A 22,713-nucleotide genomic window follows, 5' to 3' on the forward strand; every position below is an offset into this window, starting at 1 on the left:
GTGGCAGGAACTGTGCTTTTTCAAGGACTTGACCATTGTCCCTGTTGTCATCTGTGCTTTGTTGATGAAGAAGTATGACCTAGATAAGACTTCTAGAAGAAGAGGCTTGAACAAATTTGAGTCAAAACACTATTCATTTACCTATCTCATTGTTTAAGCCCTCCACGAGTAGAAGTGGTGAGTAGATAGCCCGTGGAATAAATGAATGAGTGAATGTCCCAAAGAAGCTGACATATGAGCCGTCTTTGTATAATCTCTTACAGAACAAGGCAATGGCTCAATAATATTGTTATTATTTTTTGTACCATGGTTAGGCAAGAAGAGTGTTGTGAAATAATTTGTTCCAAAATGGCTTCATAATGCTGCTGAATCCTACATATATCACGATTTGCAGTAACAAACCAAACCAAATTGAGCACCAAGTAAGTAAAGGGCAGTGTGCTGGAGGCTGGTGAAAACAGGACTAGTCAAAGCAATAGCGTCTTGATTGCAGGAGGATCAACATTACTGGATTCTGTTGAGTGGCATACATTAATCTGCCACTGACTGTGTTTAAGAAACTAGAGGCCACCTTTCTTCAAGGCCATTATCAAAGGAAAGGCCGACTGTGGTTGGGACATCCTGTTTTGGAGAGTAAACAGTCTGCACTTTCCTCTCAGTGTCAGAAAAACAATCTGGGCCTATGACTGGTTTAAGCAAACAGCCTCCCTCGTGCACCATGAGGCTTTGAATGCACTTTAAAGGAGCGGGCTGGAGGTGGCAGGTGCTTTGAGCCGGTTCCAGGCTTTTGGACGGACTTGAGAGGGTCCCGCTCTGACGTGTGGGTCTGTCTGCACTGGAAATCCCAGGGCAGATTGTCTGACATCACCTCCGCCGCTCACTCAAAGGTCGCTGCATGCACGAGGCAATGTTTCCTTTGCTTTTGTTTGGGGCAGTGTACAATGGAACGACACAGTACCTGGTAAACTCACCGACTGGGCAAATTAAAAGCAGGGCAAAAGATTTTATTTTGTAAGGAATTATTGATGTAGACAACAGCTGGTAGTGGTGGTAAAGTAGTTTGCCAGTTCACACTTCTCCACCTTGCTTGAATATGGCAGGCAGCTGCAGCTACAGACTTTGCTAACCACAACAGTGTGTGGCGTGCATAAATAAAGCCGTATGCAGCTGAAAGATCACTGCAGTGTTGTGAGGTAAAGACAGGGTATACAGATTTGTTTTAATTTCAAATTTGATAAACAGGACTCATCTGTGTCCCCAGATACGAGGTACACGGGTTAAACTCAAACACTACTTTTACCGATTGTAATGTTGATTTATTCTTAAATACAATAACATGAGTAAGTTATTTGTTTGGAGAATTGTGTCAAATCAGAAAGCAGAAAGAGCCGAACATGTGTTTTTGTGGCCTCTATATGCAGGCTATTCGTGCCTTATATGCGTTTACTTTTACTTATTTTTGGCACCGACCCTCAAAAGACTTTTAATGTTCACATGCCAATCTCAGCGCTCTTATTCTTATCAAATTGTTTGGGTCATTAAACATGGAAAGAATGTTATACAAGAGAATTTAATAGCGTCTCTAAGTGCCTTTAATGCAGCTTTGATTGTTGATTACATTTTCAGTTCTTGATGTCAAACAGTTGTAAGTGGGTTATTCAGGATCCGCTGATCAAAGCGACCCCAAAAAGACACTTTGGGTAATTTGTAGAAAGACAACACAACCGAGTACATTTTGCAAGTTTATTTCATTCTGTTAGAAGAGAGGCTGTACATTCTTGCTCCTTCACAAACAGCTCATAAAAAACAGTTCCTTAGAAAAATATACACTGAAATTAGAACTGAAAACAGAAGATTCAGTGTTTCGTTCAAATATACACTTTGCATCTTAAGAAACTACAAAAAGGGTCATAAATCGTGATCTTCTCGAAGGCTAGATTCTTGAAATGGTAATGCAAGCGTCGAAAAGAAGGCACTGCCGTCATTTTATTACTGTCCTTTTTTAAAGCTTATCAAGTCTACATTCAGCAAAGTCAGATTCTCTTGTGCGTGCGAAAATAGAAAAAAAAAATGGACAGAAGGGTCAAGTGTATGAGACGCTCGTTTTACCCTAATATACATCATTCATGTCCCCTCATTCTCGGAGTAAATTCAGGAGAGCCCAGACACTCTACAGTAAAACTACAAATCTAACGTTAGCGAGCTTTTAGAAAGGTCATCGGGTCACAGAGGCAGTGGGGGCGAGGTGCAATTTTTAAGACTAACCCTCACTTTCCCGCTGCTGAGTTAAGCTGAACACCCAATTAAAAAAAAGAACTTAGATCACCGTTTTTTGATTCAAACAGTAAGAATGGTCAAAGTCTACGCCCCTCGACAACATACCGAATCCTCAAAGTCACTTGTGTTTCATCCAACATTCGTTCCCTTTTGTATTGCTCCGTTCCTTATTGCTTTCCCAACATTCTGTAACTTTCTGTAACCCTCTTTGTTCAGTCTTTTACGGTCTTCTATAAAATGTTCAGTTTCTCTCAATCTGGTCGAGATCCAACTCTCCTCCCAGCTGGAAAATGTCTCTCTGCGTGGCGCACTCGCCCTTCCAGAGGGTGTGTGTTTTACTGTCTGCTACATCAGGGGAGGCCGAGCGCGAGCCCACGCTGCAGGCCGAGTCGCTGTCCTCCTCGTACGATAGGTCCTCCGTCTCCTCCTGTCTCGGCTCCAGCCTCGACTGGGACGTGGGTTTGAAGTCCAACGCCGAGTGGATCTCGAAAGACCGCGGGGGGAACGAGTCGGGCGCTGAGAAGCCAGGCCAGCTCAAGCTCTGGAAGGTCTGGAGATTCTGCAAAATGAAACAAGAAAGACATTATTATCAACAACAACAACATTATCATAAAAGATTATTTTAAATGCAAACACAATAAGAACCATAGAAGGGTTGTCAAAAATCTGATACGAATACTTTACTGGCAACATGGTAAAATTATCGTTCATTTTTATTCTGTGTTGAAAAGTACATTGTAGTATTAACCATTTTACTTAAAACATAGAACTGGTAGTAGCCCAGGTTTTTCAAAATTGAAATTGTATCCTAATCCAACAGAGTATCGAAATCAACTGCAAAATGCTTTGATGCAACACTAGAATGTTAATGAGCTAAAGCCTTAATACTTAATCAACTCAATTGTTTTCAAGTTTTCACTTAATTGTGATTATGTTAATGTCAAAAATCTGACTCCTCAATCCTACAGCTTTTATCCACCAACACTGCAAAATGGAGTATCAAGAGAATATAATTTTAGCTTGAATTTAGCCTCCACCCATCACAAATAAACACCTGAAACTCAGCAATAGCAATGTGTATTCTATTGTTGTAATGTATTGCTGTGGTTCTCTACCTTTTTAGTCACAAACCCCATAACAACAACCATTGGTTATAGGTCTGAGCGATCTGGTGATAAAAATAGACTTTCAAAAGAAGCTAATTCTTTTAGTTACCCCTTAAAGGCTTAACAAAGATAAACAATACAAGAATCATGATCAAATCTAAATTGTTGTTGGTCGTTAGGCTTCCGCAAAATGTAAATGTCTAATGTCTGTAAACAAATAATGGTGATAATAGATAACCATTGCAATAGAAGGGTGTTGAGCCTGGTTTGACTGCATACATGTTACACTTTTCAACATATGCACATAATATACTCTGTGGACCCCCTGAAATCATATGCGGCCCCCAGGTTAAGAACCACTTATGTATTGGACAAAGAATGCAGGCCTGGCCAGTGTATAGTGTACAGTAATGTGTAGAATAATGTGTAGAGTAATTGGCACAGCATGTGTGACAGCAAACTATACAATATTAGCAGCATATCAGTGTCTATGTTTTAGTAAGATAGCGTTGAACCAAACAATGATCAGGAACTCCTAAAGCGCAGAATAGCGTGCTGGGCAGACACCAGCAAATTCCCATCACGAATAATGCGAGTCCAAACTGACCACAGGAAATCTCAATAAATCTTTTGCAGTAAAATGTAACTCGGGAGCAAACGGGGAGAATGATGTTAATTCTGATGTTTGTGGAGATTCTCGCTGGAAAACAATGCGTTACAGTGGTTTGGATAAAAACTGCCGTAATTATCAGCCGATGACCATGACAAGCACTGTAACTGCATTATGTTGCTTTCGTGAATGGCTGTCACATCTCAATTGACCAGAGCCAAAACATGGATTTAAAACCAAGTGGCTCTAACTAAAATCAGGTGGAGGAGCACATTGTAGGTCATTTGGTTGGTTGGCAATCACAACAGGGCAGTAATATGTCTGAAGTATTAACAAAAGTTCTAAGAGTTTGAAAGGTATGATGAAGCTTTAGGTTACAATTGGGCGTGCCGTTGCATAGCATACAAACCAGTTTTACATAAACATAACTACAAAGACTGTAAAAGTCGAAAGATTTGACATCGCAAACTTCAACTCTTGGCTTTCCAAAATGTCATTTTGAGATCGAGTTTCACTTGAGCAGCAAAAAGGCAGCTCAGCGTTCCACACATGTAAACACGCAGGCACAACGTTTAAACCGATGAACATGCCCCCACAAAACCGCAAAAGGTATCTAGTTCCTCTTTTCTGGTTATTTATCACCATATACCCGAGCGTCCGTGTTTGCATTAAACTTTTACTACTGCTGGTAAGGTGTTTTGTAATTTGACACTGACAATTGGACCGAACGTGTGAATGCCACAGGAACAGCATGTGCCCTGCTCTCCACACCTGACCTTTGCATTTCCAAGGAGCTCGTCTTTTATGTCCTTTCCATGCTAGATTTCTGTCCGCAGACAAAAGTGTGCAGTGCAGTGAAGGGGTTAATGATCTCTGGAGTGGCCCGGCAGCAGATGTTGGGAGCATGGAGGTGAATAGAGATGAGGTCTGCTCTATACAAGCCAGGGCTTACATGACGGACAACACTAATGTTCCCGAGCATGTGTTCGGACATTACTTTTCCTGCTACAATGAACTGGGTGTATCCCGGTTTGTGAGCTCTCCCAATGACTGACTCAATCTTTTTTCCACTATAACATAGACCAAAAAAGGGAGAGAAGTCCAGGGTTTTGGCAGTCTGGAACTCCGCTTTTCTCACTGTGGAAGCACTAACTTTACATTTAAGCAGCAATTCTTCCCGAGTGGGCACCAGAGCTGGAGGAGATTTACTGGAGTTACCCAACTGGAGTGGAAAAGGGGATTTCAGCGCACTTATACTAGTCTTTATGTTTAACCCCATGTATTACCCCTACTACTAATTATCACCGTAGACGAACAGAGAGCACGAGGGGAGAGGCAGCGTGCTGTATATATAAAACATAGTCTGGGTGTGCAAAGTTTAAGGGGACATGCTGTACCCAGCTTTGGAAATCCATGTTGTTGACACTCATTTTTTCTCAGTCATATTGTAGCATTTGACCCCCTTTGATTATGCATTTTAAAATATACAACATACTTGACATGATTTGATGTATTACACTTTATACTAGTTCTAGTTTATGTGTTCATTTAACATTTGAAATATCACAACAAATTAAAATAGAGTGATAATGCCTAAACTTCTTAAGAGTCTACATATGACACCTTTGGTAGAAATGTTGAGATTAGATTATATATGAACAATGTACAGACAAGGCAATTGAGTCATTTTAAATTAAAACAGGTTTCTAAATTATTATTGTTATTACATATTTGCACACAAATTTCCATAGTAGTGGGTGTATGACAACAGATTTGCGTGCAACAACATGGAAATAATTATAAGTATAATTAGAACAAACAGTTGATGGCATCGAGTAAAGTATTCAGCGTTGGCAGAGTTCCCATGTACAAACACAGAGTAACACACGTATTCAAAGTAATAGCAAATATGTACTATGTAGTGTCAAAATGCACCTCAGGGTGCTCTCTGCACAAACTTAAAAAAAAACTGAAACTGAAACTGCAGAAACTATGCGTGTTAAGAGTCCTGAAAAGGTGACGCTGATAAACATAGGTCCTGGTGACTTATCACAGGTAGTGTTGGCTCATGTGATGTGGGACGCACAGTGCACACACTTGGGACATGTTGTATCTCGTCCCTGCACACATGCTGCACCTCAGGACACCCGCATAGGTGTTCCCACAAGCCTTTGGGGCTCGCCACTCAGCTATGATCACCATGACTGCCATGCCAGGAATGAGAGGAGAGCCAGAGAGTATTAATAGAGGAGAAGGGTGTTTGGGGTACAAATAATAGCCGCGTCGCTCACTATGTTCTTGTTAATGCTCTCACACATGCACATGAATCCACACTGCCATCGTTTACCACCTCTGCTATGCTTGTCAAACGGATGACATTTCAAGTGCACATCTTCTGTCAAGTTGACACAGAGAAGGCCACTAGTCAACTAGAGTCAGTCACCTTATCAAGTATATGTGCTCAGCTGTAAATGTCACTTTTGCCATCTAGTTTTTGTAAATAAATGCATTTTCATACCATTATGGTGACTTAAGGTCTTTACTACATAAGAAACACAGTACTCCAAAACAATAAAACATTTCCATTGGACGGATCAAAACAAAGGAAAACAAAACAACAACTGTTGAGTGAGAAGGGCAGGCGGGGATAAAGAGGAGTCACTGTCACCGTCTAACAGGAGGGATATCTGAGGCATACTGGGGCTGGACTCTGTAAATCCCTCTGGAAGCCTTGGTCTCGCTGATTAGTACGATATGCATGTGCAGAATTCACAGCCGCTCCATTGACGTGGAGGAGGAATCTGGCGAGGACGAGCTACGTGTGGACCCTCACAAGCACAAGGCGCTCTAGAACACACTGAGCAAATACCTCAACTGCACTTTTGGTGTTCTTTAGCCTCTATTACTCATTAACACTCATTTAAATTAAGTGACATAGGCGACAGCACAGCAAGTATAGAGTAAGACCATTTACTGATACTGGAGAAACTTAGGGTTAGGGTTAAAATCTATTCAAAAGATCCACATTTGTTAGTTACAGGAAGTTTGCAGCATTTTAGTTGATGACGGATCATGGCAGAAAGTCATTCTTTCCTTAATATAACAAATGAGAAAGGTTCATTGATCCATAATGGTAAAACTTCCACGTGTCAGCTCTATTTTCCACATTGTTGCGTCCTCTAATATCATGTCTGCCAGATCGCTGCACTCCCTTGGCTCTAACAAATGCCATTGAAGTCACCTGTTCCTCAGAATAGATAGTCACATTTATTCCCAGGGTTTGGCAAAGGTAGGGCATTCTTAAAGTCAGCATAGCAGTTATTTCAGTTGTGTTAACATAATAGTTGCTTATCTCTGCAAATGTGAGCATCAGGCAGTTTGACCCATAAGTTAAGTGGGTTTGAAGTGGAACCTAAACTTATCCATGTGTTTTATATTCTTGTTCTGTGGTGATCACTGATGAGTTTTTGCTCTTTGTATTGGTTACATCAATCTAAGTAGTAACTCTGAAGTGGATTTAATGTAATATCTTGTCAAATCCTTTTGATCTGGCCCTGGAAATAAAACCACCATAGAATTAACTGGAAACCATGCATTATTAATTGTGGAAATACAATTGAAATTGACATTGTTCACTTTGATTTCATGGTTAATTTGGATGCCTTTTGTCGTTTTGATTTCCTTGGAAGTTCATTTATGAATATATTTTCTCAATGAAAAAACGTGTGTTGACTAAAATGGCTCCTTACCAACTGTTTAAGAAACATTGGTGCTAATGAATGTCTATGCGGGATGTGAGGGCAGCCCTAACATGGAATAGCATCATGTCATCACCTCCTGCAGGTACAAAAGCAAGATAAAGTAAACACAGATGGCGGGAGACCTGGAGCCACACGATTAACCTCACGCGATTGTAAAATGAAAAGAACCTGCAGCGATGAAAGTTAGCTAAACTAATTATTACAAGCAACAACGTCTGCAATGTCCTTGAAAGGCTTTGTTCACTTGTGTACACTTTTATGTACTATGTATGATGAACCAGTGAGATTTTCCCCTCTTAGAAGCTGGCATGAATAGAGGAAACATGCTCGCTAGGCTCCATTACCAAAGCCTTGTTGATCCAACTCTGGCCAGGTCCTCGGGGTGACTGACTGAGAACACAATCCTTCTGGAAAAGGGAAGGGAGGGGATAAATGGAAGGGGCTTTCTAAAAGAGAACTGGAAAACGGATGCTTTTTCCATCACAGAAGGTATCACAGAGGAAGAATTTAGCATTTTCTTTGGGAGATAAAATACATGTCCACTGGGGAATGAGTGAAAATAGTAACAGAAATACAAATCTTTTTTTAATGATGCAGCAGAGCTCTTGGGAGTGAAAGCAGTGCAATATGAGCTGCTATAAATCTTACCAACTGCAAAAGATTAGAAAGACAGCACATTCCTTAAAATAATACCAGCAAACTATTTTGGGTTGTATCAAGTATTGCCATGTCTCAGCCTCGCACAACAGCAAACCCCTGGAATAAATTAAACAAATGCTAAGGCTGTAAATAAAACAGTTTTGTGTAATGACCAGAAAAGGGCTTGAACTTTTGGACATCAAGTTTACACAACAGGGCAAATGAAATGATAACCGGAGTTAGGCTTTCTCAAGCGAAGAGCCAGGCAGCGTGACCGAACATGAGGAATGCTTCTTTAGTGAGCACCACTCCCTGAGCTGGAGGCCTGAGATCACTTAGTCCCAAATCTCCCCTCTGACAGCCCAGGAAACCTAATTTGCCTTCATTTAATCCTGATCAGAAGCAGAGATGGCCTACGTGTCGTGAAGGTGAACAAAGCAGTGTTTGTTTAGAGAGAGGGTTAGTTTTAAAATGCCATAAAGGCTTATTTATGTTCACTCAGCAACGATAGTAACGTGTGCCAGTGTGCACGACTAACCTGAGTCATCTTAGCCAGGTCCAGAGAGGGCCGCTGCTCCTGGGCATCCTCTGGCCTCCTGCGTTTCATGCCGATTTTCTTATCGATGACACATGGCTGGGACCTGCTGCGGGCCAGGCAGCCCTTCCCTGGGGGCCTCTGTGCAGCTCGCCTCCCCAGCTCTGGAGTGGAGTCTGGAGAGCTGGCCTCAGACGCCTCCTCTCTCTGGAGCTCAGGCAGGCTGATCTGCTCATGAGACAGGGACAGGGGTCGGAGGAAGGGCTGGTGCCGGGAGTGCTGCTGGTGTGAAGGGGGAGATGTGGGGGGAGCTGGAGAGGCGGTGAACTGGTGGTGGAGAGGCAGGCGCTGGGTGAAGAGTGGCAGGTCCAGTGGTCCGTCTAAGGGCAGGCTGCAGCGTGAAGGCAGGCTGAAGCTGGAGCTGCGCTGCATGGCAGGCAAAGTACTCCCTGAGTGACCACCGCCGCCGCGGACACTGCCCCCACTGTGACACCTTCTCTTCTCCACAGCCGTCCATAGTCGTGACCCCTGTGGCCGCCAACAAGACCGGAAACCCCCAAACTCATCAGAGAAGGACAGAGAGCGACACTGGCGCTTGCTGGGTGGGGCTGCGGGAGCCTGGCTGGGCGCTGGAGTGGTGCTCAGACACAGGGGTCTTAGGTCAGCACCCGTCTTGGTACTATCCCCCAGGTTGAGGTCTCTGATTAGACTGGTGATGGCAGTGGAGGATCCAGGTTCCTTGGCCCAGGGGTGGCTGCTCTGCTCAGGTAGTATGTCCCATAGGCTTTCTAAACTGGAACGCGTCTGGCAGGGAGGTCCCTGCTGAAGAGCACAGCCCCGGCCCATGTCCAGCCACCGGTCTGCTTCTGCAATAAAACAGATCCCACATTCAGAGTCTGATAGGAACTGTACTGAAGGGTCCATTGGGACATAGGTCAAAAACAGATTCACAACACTATATTTAAATCCACACTGTTGTGGAGTGTTGACACTGAAATGAACTGAAGCATTGGCTTGTCTTTTAACACAGGGGGTAATTACTGCTACACTAACCAAGCCAAAGGGAAATTGTTGACATAGGTAACAGCATATACAATTGCAGTTTGCCTCCCGTGAGAGCGCTGTGCAACGTTGTGTGAAGGCAGGTGCACTCTGATCATAAGAGGGGGATGAGAGACACAAACCCAAAGAGAACGTGGACGAGCAGATAAAGAGTGAAACCTGATGAGGCCCATTATAACATGAAATATGCCATTCATTTAACATGGGGCCTTAGACAGAATCAAGGATACACCAGACACAAGTAAAAAGATAAAAAGAGACCAAGAAGAGGAGAGAACCTACCCACAGTTCCACAGGAGAAGAGGGTGGTCCCCCTGCTCATGGTGTGGAGCTCACGCTGAAAGAGAGTAAAAAGAGGCTCAGTCAAACAGTTCCAAATATACTCTACATATCCTCTTAGTCATGAACAGAATAATATGTATGCATGTTGGGTTTCCTTTAAATATAACAGATTCTAAAGATAGAGAGATTAGCAGATAATTTAACCGACTGTGGTCTGTGAGTTGTATGATGTGGGGGCAGGACCCAGACTGCCGGGGAGCGGACGTTGCGTATGTTTTTGTGGCTCCGCACTTCCTGTTTTTGCCTTCAAATGTTTGCAAAGCTAAGGAAAGTAAAATTGACTGACTGTAATGAGTCGTGGTAATCTTATTGAGGGTTTAAAGATTTGAAAATATGTATGAGTCAAGAAAGCCAATAGAGCTGACTCAACAAAAAACATGCCCCAAAATGCTTAAGATGTCTGATTACTTACTAGTTAAATGAAGTATATCTCATTGATTTTATTTAAATTTGAGACATGACTTTACACCTGATCTTTAGAAAACAAAGGCTTGGTTATCTCGCATGTCTTCTAAACTGACAGTAGCGTCTCTCAGCTTACGTCTTACAGCTGGGTGGTGAAACAAAAATACTGACATACAATGCACTGCACGGACTCGCCTTAGGTCATTATCACAACAACAAATGTTTTTTTCAGTTAACAGACTTTGAACTTGGGAATTGGGTTATGTTAACACAATAAACTGAATAAATTGGTAATAAAAAGGCAGCTTTGGGTTTTGTGTTCAAATAATAAAGACAGTCAATGAAGAGCCTCCTGTTACATCCAACTTCATAAGGCAGACCAACAAAATTAGATATTTTAGTCGCTCATTTGTATCAACTATAACAGATATAGCACTTTATCCTACTTTTATTTCATCTTGTTTTAATTTGTGTTTCTTGTTTTGCTATGGACAACATAATTTGTTGCTGAAAAGGAGAACAAAATGAAAAAAAAAAACAAAAAAAAAACAAAAAAACAATTGAATACTTTTTTTTTTTTACCAAAAACTAGCATTCATTCAAAACTATTCTGGCATTATAGAGTGTGTTTACCGGTAGTGACCCATCGGTGTAACAGGTTGTTTTAAATTTTTATATTGCTTTTGCCATCTCTATTGATATTTGACACATCAAGCCAGTAAAAATACTATTGTTTATGTTCTATTTGCTTAATACCAAGAGTAAAAGCAAAGTACAAGTTCACATATTTTCCCTCACCAGCAGTCTCTCCTTGTTCTTGGACCTTACATCATTGACACCCTTCTTCTTTTCCAGTGTTTTTGAGAAGATGATCACCATGTCTGCTCGTGGCTGGTCAGGTGCAGGAGAAGCCCATGAGCGGCCATGTTAGACGAGAGGAGTTGAGAGGAAATGGTGCATCTGAGCAGAACAGACGACAGGTTGGTGGCATCCCATCTGCAGAGCTGGCCTCAACCGCTGACTCGAGTCACTTCAGGCGATGCGTGACTAAAAAACAAACCGAAAAAACCTTAAGTGACACGAGTAAGCACATTTGTTCTCATTGAAGGGAAGAGAAACAGCAGCAGGTGTGCAAAATATAAAGAGCACCCAGGGTTGTAACCATTAGACTCTTTAGGTCGCACGCTCCAATGCTACTGGCTCTGTGTGTGTGCATCTGTGTGTGGATCAGTGTAATAGATGTTATTGCATGTGTAAATAGTGTATGTGCTTGTGTGTGCCATGTCCGCATTGTTGAATGTTTTTGGGTTGTTCTGCAGATGCAAATTAGGATAACTCTGTCAACATTTATCTCCTAATGCTCCCCTTTTAAAATAAAACAAACCTACAACAACTGAAAATGTAAAATCAACATTGAATTTCCCAGTGTTTTAAGATGTACAATTAACTTTCTTCTCCAAAAAATGGCATGCTAACTTTCAGCATTAGATATAGTTTATATAGGGCCAGAGACTTAAAAAAGGGGTATTTTATTATTATTTATTTAGGTTTGACACTTTACAACTTGTATGTAATATCCTGGCTAAACCCTTCTGCACACTAATGCTAAAAGTGCAGGCTAATGTTCAGCAGAAGCCACAGAACGTATGAGAACCTTGGTGGAAGGCAGAGCAGTGCTTAGCTTGTCTTCACGTCCAGATCAAATCACGAGTGCAGATGTGGCTGGCAAAACATGAACAGAAATGGAGCATAAACTATAAGGAAAGGCTGCTGCGTCATTTACTGCTTGCGGCGGCAATGAAATGGTAAAGACAGACCGTAGCAGTAAACAAAAACAATTTAAACACTCTTGAGGGTTGGTTTAGATTTGAGGCAGATGCTAAATATGGGGCAAACATGTCCAGACATGGCTTTTAGTGCAGCCGATTCTACCCTGTGATAACAGAACAGTGTAAATAAATAATGGCCAGGTTCAGCACGCCTGCACATTATACCACAAACTTACTGTTGTAATAGGTCAGCAAACGCACATAAAGCAGCAACAAAGTATCACAATAAAGGGTTGACGTGACCACAATAAAGTACTTTTTAGTTGACACAATGGCGTGCCGGCACAGTGTCTAGTGCAGGGTTTGGGGTGTCCCATGGGCCGCCTGGGTCTTTCTGTGTGAAGTTTGCATGTTTCTCCCCATGTATGAGTAGGTTTCCTCTGGGTTCTTTGTTTTTTTTTTTCCCTTAACCTCCAGCTAAGGTAGTTCTGATCCACTGCCCTGAGAATGTTTTCCAATGCAGTGGCATTGAAGGATGGGTCAAATGCAAGGACAAATTTCCCTATGGAAATAATGAATTGTACCGTAACCAGTTTTAACTGAAAACACAGGCACTTTCTGTTTTAATTTAACATACAACAACATCCTCCTAACATCTAGCAAGCCAATCTTCTCCAGCTCCACAATATCCAAAAGAGGCCTAGTACAGCCTGTTTCTCATTACTTAGTCCTCCCTTATGTTTGGTGACTTTATTTATCCCAAACACAGAACTAACCCCTATGACCTTGAGCCTGAACTTTACTCCTTCATTAGTGAAACACCAAACACTGTGACCAATTAGAGATCCTCCAAATCTGCTACAGGCTAATGACAACTTTCTGCAGTGGAGTAGCACATGAGGCTAATGGATCTTCCAGGCGCACTTTTTTTTTATCCTACCCATGTAACATGTGGCTTGATGTTAAGTTAGGGCGGTTACACTTATATAATGTCCCTTGGAGGTTACGCCGAGCTCGAGTACGTTTTGTGGCAAAAGGAGAAACGGTTATACAAAAATGGATAAAGAAACACACCACTTGAATTGCACTTTTAGTTCTACATTATTTACAAACCCTTCTGCTTTTTAACCCCATGGCAACAATAAATGTTTTGTGTAGGCCTGCCCCCAAACCAAACGCAAGCATATGACTCCCATTATCTCCATTTATCCCAGGGAAATCAGTGGAGCACAACTGGGCCTCTGCTAGTGGCGCTGCTGGTTGGTGGAGACTCGAACGCTGATGCCATTTTCACATCACTTTGTTGATTAGTTCTGACACTGACCAATGGACAAAGCAACTGTCCAGTGTATCCATGCAGCAGAGCGGAGGCGCACGCAGCAGGCACATGTAAAGCTACCGCGTACTCTTGACAAACACAATTAGAAGTGTGACATGTTCTATTAAGGGCTAGAACACAAACTAGAGAGTGTGAATGTGTTTAGAGTGCACGCATGCTAACCTGTTCTTGTGTGTGCTGCCTGGCAAATAGGAGGTCATGGGAGAGGGCAGAGCAAGTGCGAATTCAACCCCGCAGCCATGCTTACTTAATGAAGCGGCTCGACGCAATGGGGGTAACCAGAGCTTAATGGGCAGAAAGTAAAAAGAAAAGAGGGAGAGAACCGGAGCGCACTTGTGTTGAGTGTGCTACTGATCAGATTTTAACTGCCCAAAATGACTTTACTTAGGCAGGTAGGTTTCGCTGTGTGCACTAGATTGAAAATAGCAACTCCACAGACAAGTCTATCTGCATGACAGCCTGGGGAGACTATTGCCTTTTGTTTGATGGGTTTGACACTTGCAGAATTAGATCATCATGCTACCAGGAATACCTCAGGTTCAGCAAAACATTAGTTCTTGTCTAACCGTCTGGGAATTACCTAACGTCATTGTGTCAGCACTGATGAGCGACTATTATTAAATTACACATTGTGACCATTCTTGATTGTGCGTCAAGTAATGCCATGTATTTTTAGAATGGCAAGATGAGATCATGTTCATTGATAAGGGAAAATGTTTTGAAAAGTTTATGCATGGGTGTTAAACAGGAATGATCTGATAACTTGACATGAAAATAGTTTGTAGGTCTTCAAGCTGCAAGTGCAATCTAAAACAGTCACGTGTGGCATACAAAGAAGAGATTATGTAAGTAGAATTTAAACTGAGAAGTTGTATTGAAAGGTTATGTATAATAAGTACTTTGAATAGCGTGAAATGGAGATGACTGGGGAAGGGTGTGCAGTACGTTGTCAGAATTTGAATTTGCGAAGCAGCAGTTTGCTCACATGGATTGCACATGTGCTATCCACTCGGCCAGCGAGCAGCACTTGTGAAGGTTCTTATGGACAAAACAAACAAATGGAAAACTGTACACATTTAATGAGTAAGTCAACTGGGTTGATCTAACTTATAATAAGATAAGATAAGATATTCCTTTATTGTTCCACATGGGGAAATAATCACTATTTCTGTACTAAAAGACATTGTACCTACTAAAATGTACATACTATGTTGCATAGCACAATTGCATTCCAGATTTTCCTGAGCAACTAAATGAATGACTAGATACTGCATCAACCTTTGTCATCTCATATGGCCCATGGAACAGCATATTGCCCTGTGCTCATTATTATTGGTGAATAGTCCTTGATAATCATTTAATAAACCACATACTTTGACTTAGTTAAGGACAAATTTTATGAGGCATTATGGTTAGCTGGACCCAATTCAGAGCCAAAGCGTTAATTTCATCAGCTTTGTGTAAATACAGGGGTGCAAACACCGACTCTTGGCAAACAATGGCCACTGACTTAGTGGGGTGCTTTAAAGGGCAGCTAAGATAATATGGCTGTGTGCCCAGACTGTGATTTGTACAGGCAGATGAATAGAAGCCTATTTGGGGCCCCCTGAAGCTTGATGACGGGGTGTTTGGTGTCCATCACCAATTGGCTCTGCTTTCTGCATACTTGTGTGGAGCACGTCTGGTGTCAAGACTTTGATCAGTGGCTGTAATTGAAGAAAACAGTATCCAACTAATCCAATACAAAAATCCACAGCGCACACAAAATGACAAAAGCTTCACCCATGCGGTTATTGCTAATGCAAATCTGTGTGGTCCATGGCTCCCTTATCATGAAACCGAACAATTGTCTCCAAATTACAGTGGTTAAAAAATGAATGTCATTGTGACATAGGCTTTTGTCTTGAAATCCTGCGGTGTGGATAGTTCATTCAGTGTCACACACAGCCAGCCCTCCCTATAATGAGGTCGGGGTCGTAAAAATGGTCCTAGAGAGGTCAAGACATACCATTGAGTCTTGTGGCCATCACCCTAGTAGCCACTCTTGGAAAGCGGCGGCCAAAAACAACAGGCCTTTGCACCACTACATCTTCAGAAGTGTATCTGCAGTAAAGTACTCACTTTGTCAAACTTTATGCACATTCCTAACAATGACCATGAACCTGAACTGTAAAAGCTTTCCTCTATTCAAACATGACACTTGGAATAGCACAGCAAGTTTAAGCGTAGTGGTCCCCTATAAGAACATAAGAAAACGTGCAGTCACAATAGTCTATGACATAGACTATTGTGACAACATATGGCCAGTGGACTTTTACATCATGTAAAAGTCCACTGGCCATATATTTTCACTGCTTAGCTAGCATTAAGAGGTGCTACAGAACATGCAACAAACCCTTTGCACTCCGTTTCCCTTGTGGTCACATGCCACATGTGAGAGAACTGGGTGTGGAGCTTAATTACCAAACACACAAGGAAAGAAAGTGATATTCTCATCATAACTGAACTGAAAATGCATAGGGTCTCAACAAACAACTATTGTGTAGTATTAAATCTGCTATGTACTTGTCTGAAGCACTTTCTTTGAATGCTTATGCAATGGTGAAGATAGACTAAGTGATTGTAATTGTGATTGTGAAAATGTATTGATGATGTGATAACAAATTTAGCATCTGAACTAGCTCTATGTAGGTAGTAATAAAATGGTTTGTGAGTTCAGTCTGTCACAGCCATGCTTTTCTATTATATGCTTCATAAAAGAGAAGCCAAGTACAGTGTTCCAGTGAATTGAATGAGTCTCCATAGCAACCAAACCCAAACAGACGATAACAGCGTTGATGTGAGAAACGCAGGAGTCATTTAGCCTGTGACGGATTAACTGGGCCACTCACCCTTGCTTTATCTCCTGGAGTGTGCCGTCATATAAACTGCACAACTGAACTGAAACGCTAACCTGCCCTGCTGCATGGAACAAGTCGAAAAGCTTTGCCTCAGACTGGCCTTTGGTTAACAAAAACCCTCACAACACTGACAGGAGCAAGGATCAGGTGTTGCAGGTTGAGTTTAACTGAAAAGTATGAGGCCCATTTTGCCCCCTGGGGTGACCCTCGCATGCCAGAGTTTCCATACATCAGGTACCCCACTAATTACACTGCCCCCCCCCCCCCCACCCCCATATTCATGCTTTTCCGCTTGTGGTTTCTCCCATTATCCATGAGTGCCTGTCTGCTATGCACACTAGCAGCCCTAATCCATGAGGGATACATTACTCGAGAGCCTTCAGCACAAGCCAGAATCTCCCTCCTCCTCTCTTCCACTGCTTAAAATGCTGCGCAAGGGGACCACTCCTTTTGTCGTTTAAGTAGGTGATGTTATACAGATTGCCACAACCAATCAGCAAGCGATAAAGTGACAGTGCCCTCCGACGCATTTACGTAATATTATAATTCTGAAAGCGAATCGCAAGGGAAAGGGAGTTAAAAGCATATGATGAGAGCAGCAGAAAGAAAAGCACCGGCCGCATACCACTGCTCCATTCATTCAGGCGGCTTTAACTTATGGAGACTATGCTTAGTGCTATGAGTTAACCAGTACAAAAAGGCCCGATGCATCACTAAACTAGTATTACTGTCTAAATACAATTGAATTTGCAAATGAGAGAGACACGGACAAGAAAAAGAAAAAAAAAACTTTGCAAATGATCTGTCTAATCCATCAATCAATGTAAAAAACTAAGTCTAATAGTCTGGCTGGTCAAATATCATTGTTAGTCATTTCTATTAATGTTGCGCTTATGCAAATCAGTTAAATTTGTAAATGTGTGACTGTTGCATTCTTGCATGTGTTAGCATAGCTTAACCACAAAGATCCATTCATAGTAACTTGATGTAGGCAGGGTAACACCTTCACCACCAATATCATTCTGCCCAGTCAAAATGACTAAGAACTAAGCAATGATAAACTGTACATCAATTGTCAATAGCATTTCATTCATTTCAACTGTAACTCAGCTCGAGGCAGTGCTTAAAGATATCCTCCTAGTGTGGCTTTTACATGTGCACCTCTGAATGTGCACTTCTGGTGGAAGGTCAGCCATCAGCTTGTCTCCATGGAGATGTTATTGCTTTGAGTAAATGTTCTACAGTTTGCCATTAAGCTCATCTCTCTCATGCTTTTCATAACAGGGGTTGTATTGCCATAGAAATACCTTGAAACACATGCATTATAACAGCTACATTATTTGCAGATTGCCTGTTACATTAAATCAACACTATTGTCCATTTTTTATTAACTCCATGCAAAGACAGACTTCTTGCGGATTCATTCCACGGACCGCAGTGCTTGCCAGTGTAACAGGGCGCATTGATTTTAAGCACTCTTGCCCGCACACATACTGTAGTCAGTGTACACATGGCATTACGGAAGTGAGGCAACATACCCACAGATCTGACCTGTAACCAAACCAAGGGGAAGCAGGAGGTGGACCCTCTGCTATAAAGATCACTTAGTGCTTCTTTAACATAAATGAAAGGTTGGTGCCAATGTGTTCTACTTCTACTTCTAAAATTGACAGGGTCCAGACAAATCCATCCCAGACTGAGCAGACAAGAGGCACACTAAATACATTCATTTTGGCCTCAGTGTGGAATGACCTACAGGTGTAGCTGTAACACATACACAACATGATTTGGGAGACATAATTATTTACTGCAGAAGTCAACAGCATGATCCGTGACCAATGTCGCAATGGTAATTGGTCTCTTTGTGCAAGCAGGATTGTCAGGACTCACTGGCTCGGTCTGAGGCACAAGCCTAGACATGTACACACAGCCATTTAACACATTAAATGCCAAGTCTGTATGGAAGTGGGTCACACGTCTAAAGGCTATAAAGAAACACATGTGTAATAACTTCAAATAATCAACTATAACCAGTTAAGTACCCCAGATGTATGGTGGTGCAACAGCTGCTAAAGTTTGATATAAAAGTTATATTAAGTGATAATGTAATCATACCATAGGATTTTAAAAAAGCCCATTAGCAGAACTAAACTGGAGGTATATTTTTTTATTTCTGATCTGCTTATCCGTTTCGGCTATAAATAGCAACTGCATGCAACTGCATTTGTGCTTCAATAATACATTTGGCAGTTTCAGGTCCAGATAAAGAAAGTGGTGTGTCAGGGCATCTGGTGTAAAGCCTATACAAATAAATATGCAAATCAATGTACCGGTATGCTTAAATGCAAAATCCTTGGTGTTACCCCAGAGGGAGAAGTCTAATCCCTAATTTTAACAGTTCTCCTGATCACATTTTTTTTGTGAATGTATGTCTTCTTGGGAGTAACCAAAAATACACTGAACTAGAACCGTCTGTACAAATTCAATTCTCACTTCCTCCTTTCAGGGAAAAGAAATAAATCGGTACAGATCTATAATAACATGATACCATAAGACAAAAACATGTTTTGATGATGTTAATATCCCTATTTGTATTAATTATACAGTTATTACAAATGGAATGTTGTAAATATAAAAATTCAAGAAAATCACATCACAATATAATTTTGCAGACATATTGTAACAAGTGGCCTACTGTGGCCGACATGCCTTACTCATGTAAACTTGATTGACCGGACCAATGTATGTATCTCAAACATTCCCCCGTGACAGATGGCGATAAACCCGGGACTCGAGGGAACAGAGAGTCAATCATTACAACACCGGCCACAACTTGGCTTTTGTTTGGCCTGTAGAAAAGTTCAAGGGACGACTCACTATCACCACCACAGAGAGACCACAGCGGCCCGTGTTGATGGGAGCATTCTTCCTGCATCCCAGAATGCTTTTCATCTCTTAAGTAGGGCCTGGTGCCTGCATTTGGGGGTTGGGAGAGGGCTTCTCTGGTGTATGTGAGAAAGCCTCTTTTCTTTTCACGTCTTTGGCTCTGTGGGTGTCGGGACGGCAGACTTACAAATCTATCGTGTTAATGAGCAAAGAGCATAAGAACTTTGAGTTATATTTTTTTGCTAAAGTAGTTGAAATGTCTTGAAACAGAAGCATTTGAGTGTCAGTTAGGGCGGTGGGGTCATAGAGAATAAAAGGGAAGTGAAAATGAATAGTGAGAAGCATGGAAGCAGACAGGCATAGCTAACCATCCTTCAGAGGGAGCTTTGCATAATGCCCCAGGCCAGAGAGGTAGGCCAGAGAAAGAGAGCGAGAAACAGGCAACAACACTGAACGATACAAAGTACATATTAACACATGGGCAACAAGTCAAAGTGAAATATAGAGGAGGTCAAAGAGAGAGGGGAAGGCAGGAGCATGTGCGTCAGTGTGTCGACGAGGCCACAGTTGTACACACGCACAGAGAAAGGACAAGTGCCTGGCTCAGCACACAGCACACAGCACACAGCTGCCCACTGACAGAATAGGGCTCTTTAGGGCCTTTTGCCTGGGACACAAAGACGCTACCAATGTGTAGGCCCGGCACACACACCGGCACACACACATCCCTTTAGACATCCGACCACCTTAATTGCTTCTATAAATTACACGTCTGATACAAGATTGTAGTAGACCAACAACAGTGTTATACTGTACTTTGTTGTGTTTTTAAGGAATTTTGTCAAAAGCTTAACGCTGTTCTTCTCATGCTTCTGTAATTACACACTGGAGATGAAATGCTATTAAACTTCAGCCTCTCAATCATGTCAACATCTGAAATTAAGCTACACCTTCAATTTGTGCGTGATTTCAAGAAACAAGATTCCTCAGACTGCTACCACTACTGATATTTCCTGTTTAGTTAACTGAGCCAGCCAGGCATCCCCAAAGAGCAGCGAACAGTGTCCAAGGGCCAGTGAGAGGAAACTTTTCTATAGTTAGTTTCAAGCACAATTCGAGTGAACCCTCTCACAAAACTAGTCCTTAAGAATTCTGTTTACAGTGTACACAAAAATCAAGTACTTTGCAGATTTCAATTGTCAAAAGAAAAGGGTTTCTTCCAAGTGGAAAAGTGTTATTATAAGTCAGTAAAGTAAGTTTGAAAGCATGCATAGGTTTACTTTTGCATTTGGCCCATATTTGGTTGCACAAAGGCCACTGTGGCAAACTGACATGGAAAAACCCTGGTGTGGTGAGAGCACACGAGGCTAGTATAGACCTCATGCTACAGGTCGTGGTGAGCTCAATGTGTGTCTGATCTACCACACACTGCCTCTGCCTGAGACTACAGCCATGCACACACACCAGGACTTTTCCTCTCCTGAGCACCTTTTTACGCACTATTTCAGAGAGCAACAGGTTGATTTGGTCAAAAATCAGACTGCGTTTTAACACTTACATGCTGTCAACGTGATATAAGCGTGATATAGGCTTTGTTTGACAATAAGACAGTTCTTAAAAAGTTGCCAATAATCATTTAGCCTAATCAAAAGTAACATAGGACACAAGGACAAAGGTAATTAGATCCATCTTGAAGTTCTTTATAGTTCATAATTGAACTTGTATAATCTTACAACATGTTCTGTTCCAAAGGAAAGTGCACAACAGACAAAGTAGCTCAAAGGTCCCAGCAATCCAACAAGTTAGAGACAATAACAAACACATTGTTAAAGCCTGACGGTGAGTCTATGCAAACTACCTGGCCAGCCGAGGTTCTGTCGAAGTTAGGCCATCTTCAACAAAGGAAACTGTAAAAAACATCTGCTGTGGAACGTCTCACTTTGGGCAGTTCGGCAGTGCCAGCACAGGACTGAGCAGACTGCGAGCAGCTGAGAGTCGCCACTGCTTTCAGCTTCAGCCACAATATCCGCGTTCACACAGGACACGCCCACTTCCACTGGAGGGGCGCGTGCTCCGCGTGACGCACAGACTCACCACGTAATAGTGAACTACAAACTTGTGTTGGGAACGATTTACAATATTGTCAATACTATGTCGTATGAGTGCATGTATTTGGTGTTTATAGAACATGGAACAATGTCAGTGTGTAATTGGTCCACCCCTTGTCTCATGGTACATTCCGCCATGATCCTCCTCCAAAGGTATTTACTATGAAATACTATCGAATACTATGCTCAGCATTCATTCAGACTTCCTTAAGTTACCCCGTTAATATTTCATTATAGCGATCATATTTGCACCATTTCTAAGTCTAGGTGTCTTTTTAAGGACACTAATAGAAGAATGTAGTTAGGCCTATTGTTATTTACTATAATACATTAATTCACAAGCATAACAGTAATAGCTAATTCCACAATGTTACATTTGATGCATTTAATGCTGCTGCTCTTTTTCTTAACAGGAAAACATGAATGGCTGAGAAGGCAAGATGTGAAAAAGTCAAACTTAGGAAAGACAAACTAAACTAGCCCACCACATTGGCACTCCTGCCATGGAAAGCTTCTACAGCAAGAATACAGCCAATCCTCAAAAATCCTACTGGAAGACTTTCAAAGGAGTTACCAAGGAGATGAAGGGAAAAACATGAATATTTGCTGTATCACACTCCAGGATTAAAAGGAAAGCATAGTGTTCACAGCAGTAGTGCTACCAATGGGCTGTGGTACCAAGTCCAAAACCATAAACGGTATAGGTTAATGTTACATGTGGGGCATGCCAAGCGGGCAATAATAGTCAATACGACAGAGTTCAGTTGAGATGAAAGAACATAAATCAAAGATCGCAGAACTGTAGTTTTAATTTTTGTGTGGATGTTAGAAAAAAGTTTGTTGGTGAAATCTATTGATTGTTTGTGGTTTAGTTCTGCAATCAAGCACAGTCACAATACTGTTGGACTGTTGACACTATTATGTACAATTAGTCAAACTGCCTCAAAGAGACAAACTGCTGATCCCACTGGGGA

The 22,713-nt window shown here is 41.8% G+C and overlaps 1 protein-coding gene across 2 annotated transcripts; it reads right to left on the reverse strand.

Annotated features, from left to right (window-relative positions):
* Positions 1-1,730: 1,730 nt before the first annotated feature.
* On the reverse strand, positions 1,731-21,636 carry LOC140350782 (protein FAM53B-like). Of its 2 annotated transcripts, XM_072436283.1 has the most exons (5): positions 21,490-21,636; positions 11,536-11,784; positions 10,273-10,327; positions 8,932-9,794; positions 1,731-2,836 (listed from the first exon to the last, which is right to left on the reverse strand). In XM_072436283.1, the coding sequence occupies exons 2-5, from the start codon at positions 11,614-11,616 to the stop codon at positions 2,519-2,521; spliced, it is 1,317 nt and encodes a 438-aa protein (XP_072292384.1). In that variant the 5' UTR covers positions 11,617-11,784; positions 21,490-21,636; the 3' UTR covers positions 1,731-2,518. The 2 variants fall into 2 exon arrangements, with proteins under 2 accessions (XP_072292384.1, XP_072292385.1); XM_072436284.1 differs by lacking the exons at positions 10,273-10,327; positions 21,490-21,636 and having other exon boundaries at positions 11,536-11,780.
* Between the last annotated feature and the right edge of the window lie 1,077 nt (positions 21,637-22,713).

The sequence above is a fragment of the Eucyclogobius newberryi genome, unplaced genomic scaffold (assembly GCF_026437365.1).
Source record: "Eucyclogobius newberryi isolate DKJ021-1_F unplaced genomic scaffold, fEucNew1.0.hap1 SCAF_8, whole genome shotgun sequence".
Lineage (NCBI taxonomy): Eukaryota > Metazoa > Chordata > Actinopteri > Gobiiformes > Gobiidae > Eucyclogobius > Eucyclogobius newberryi.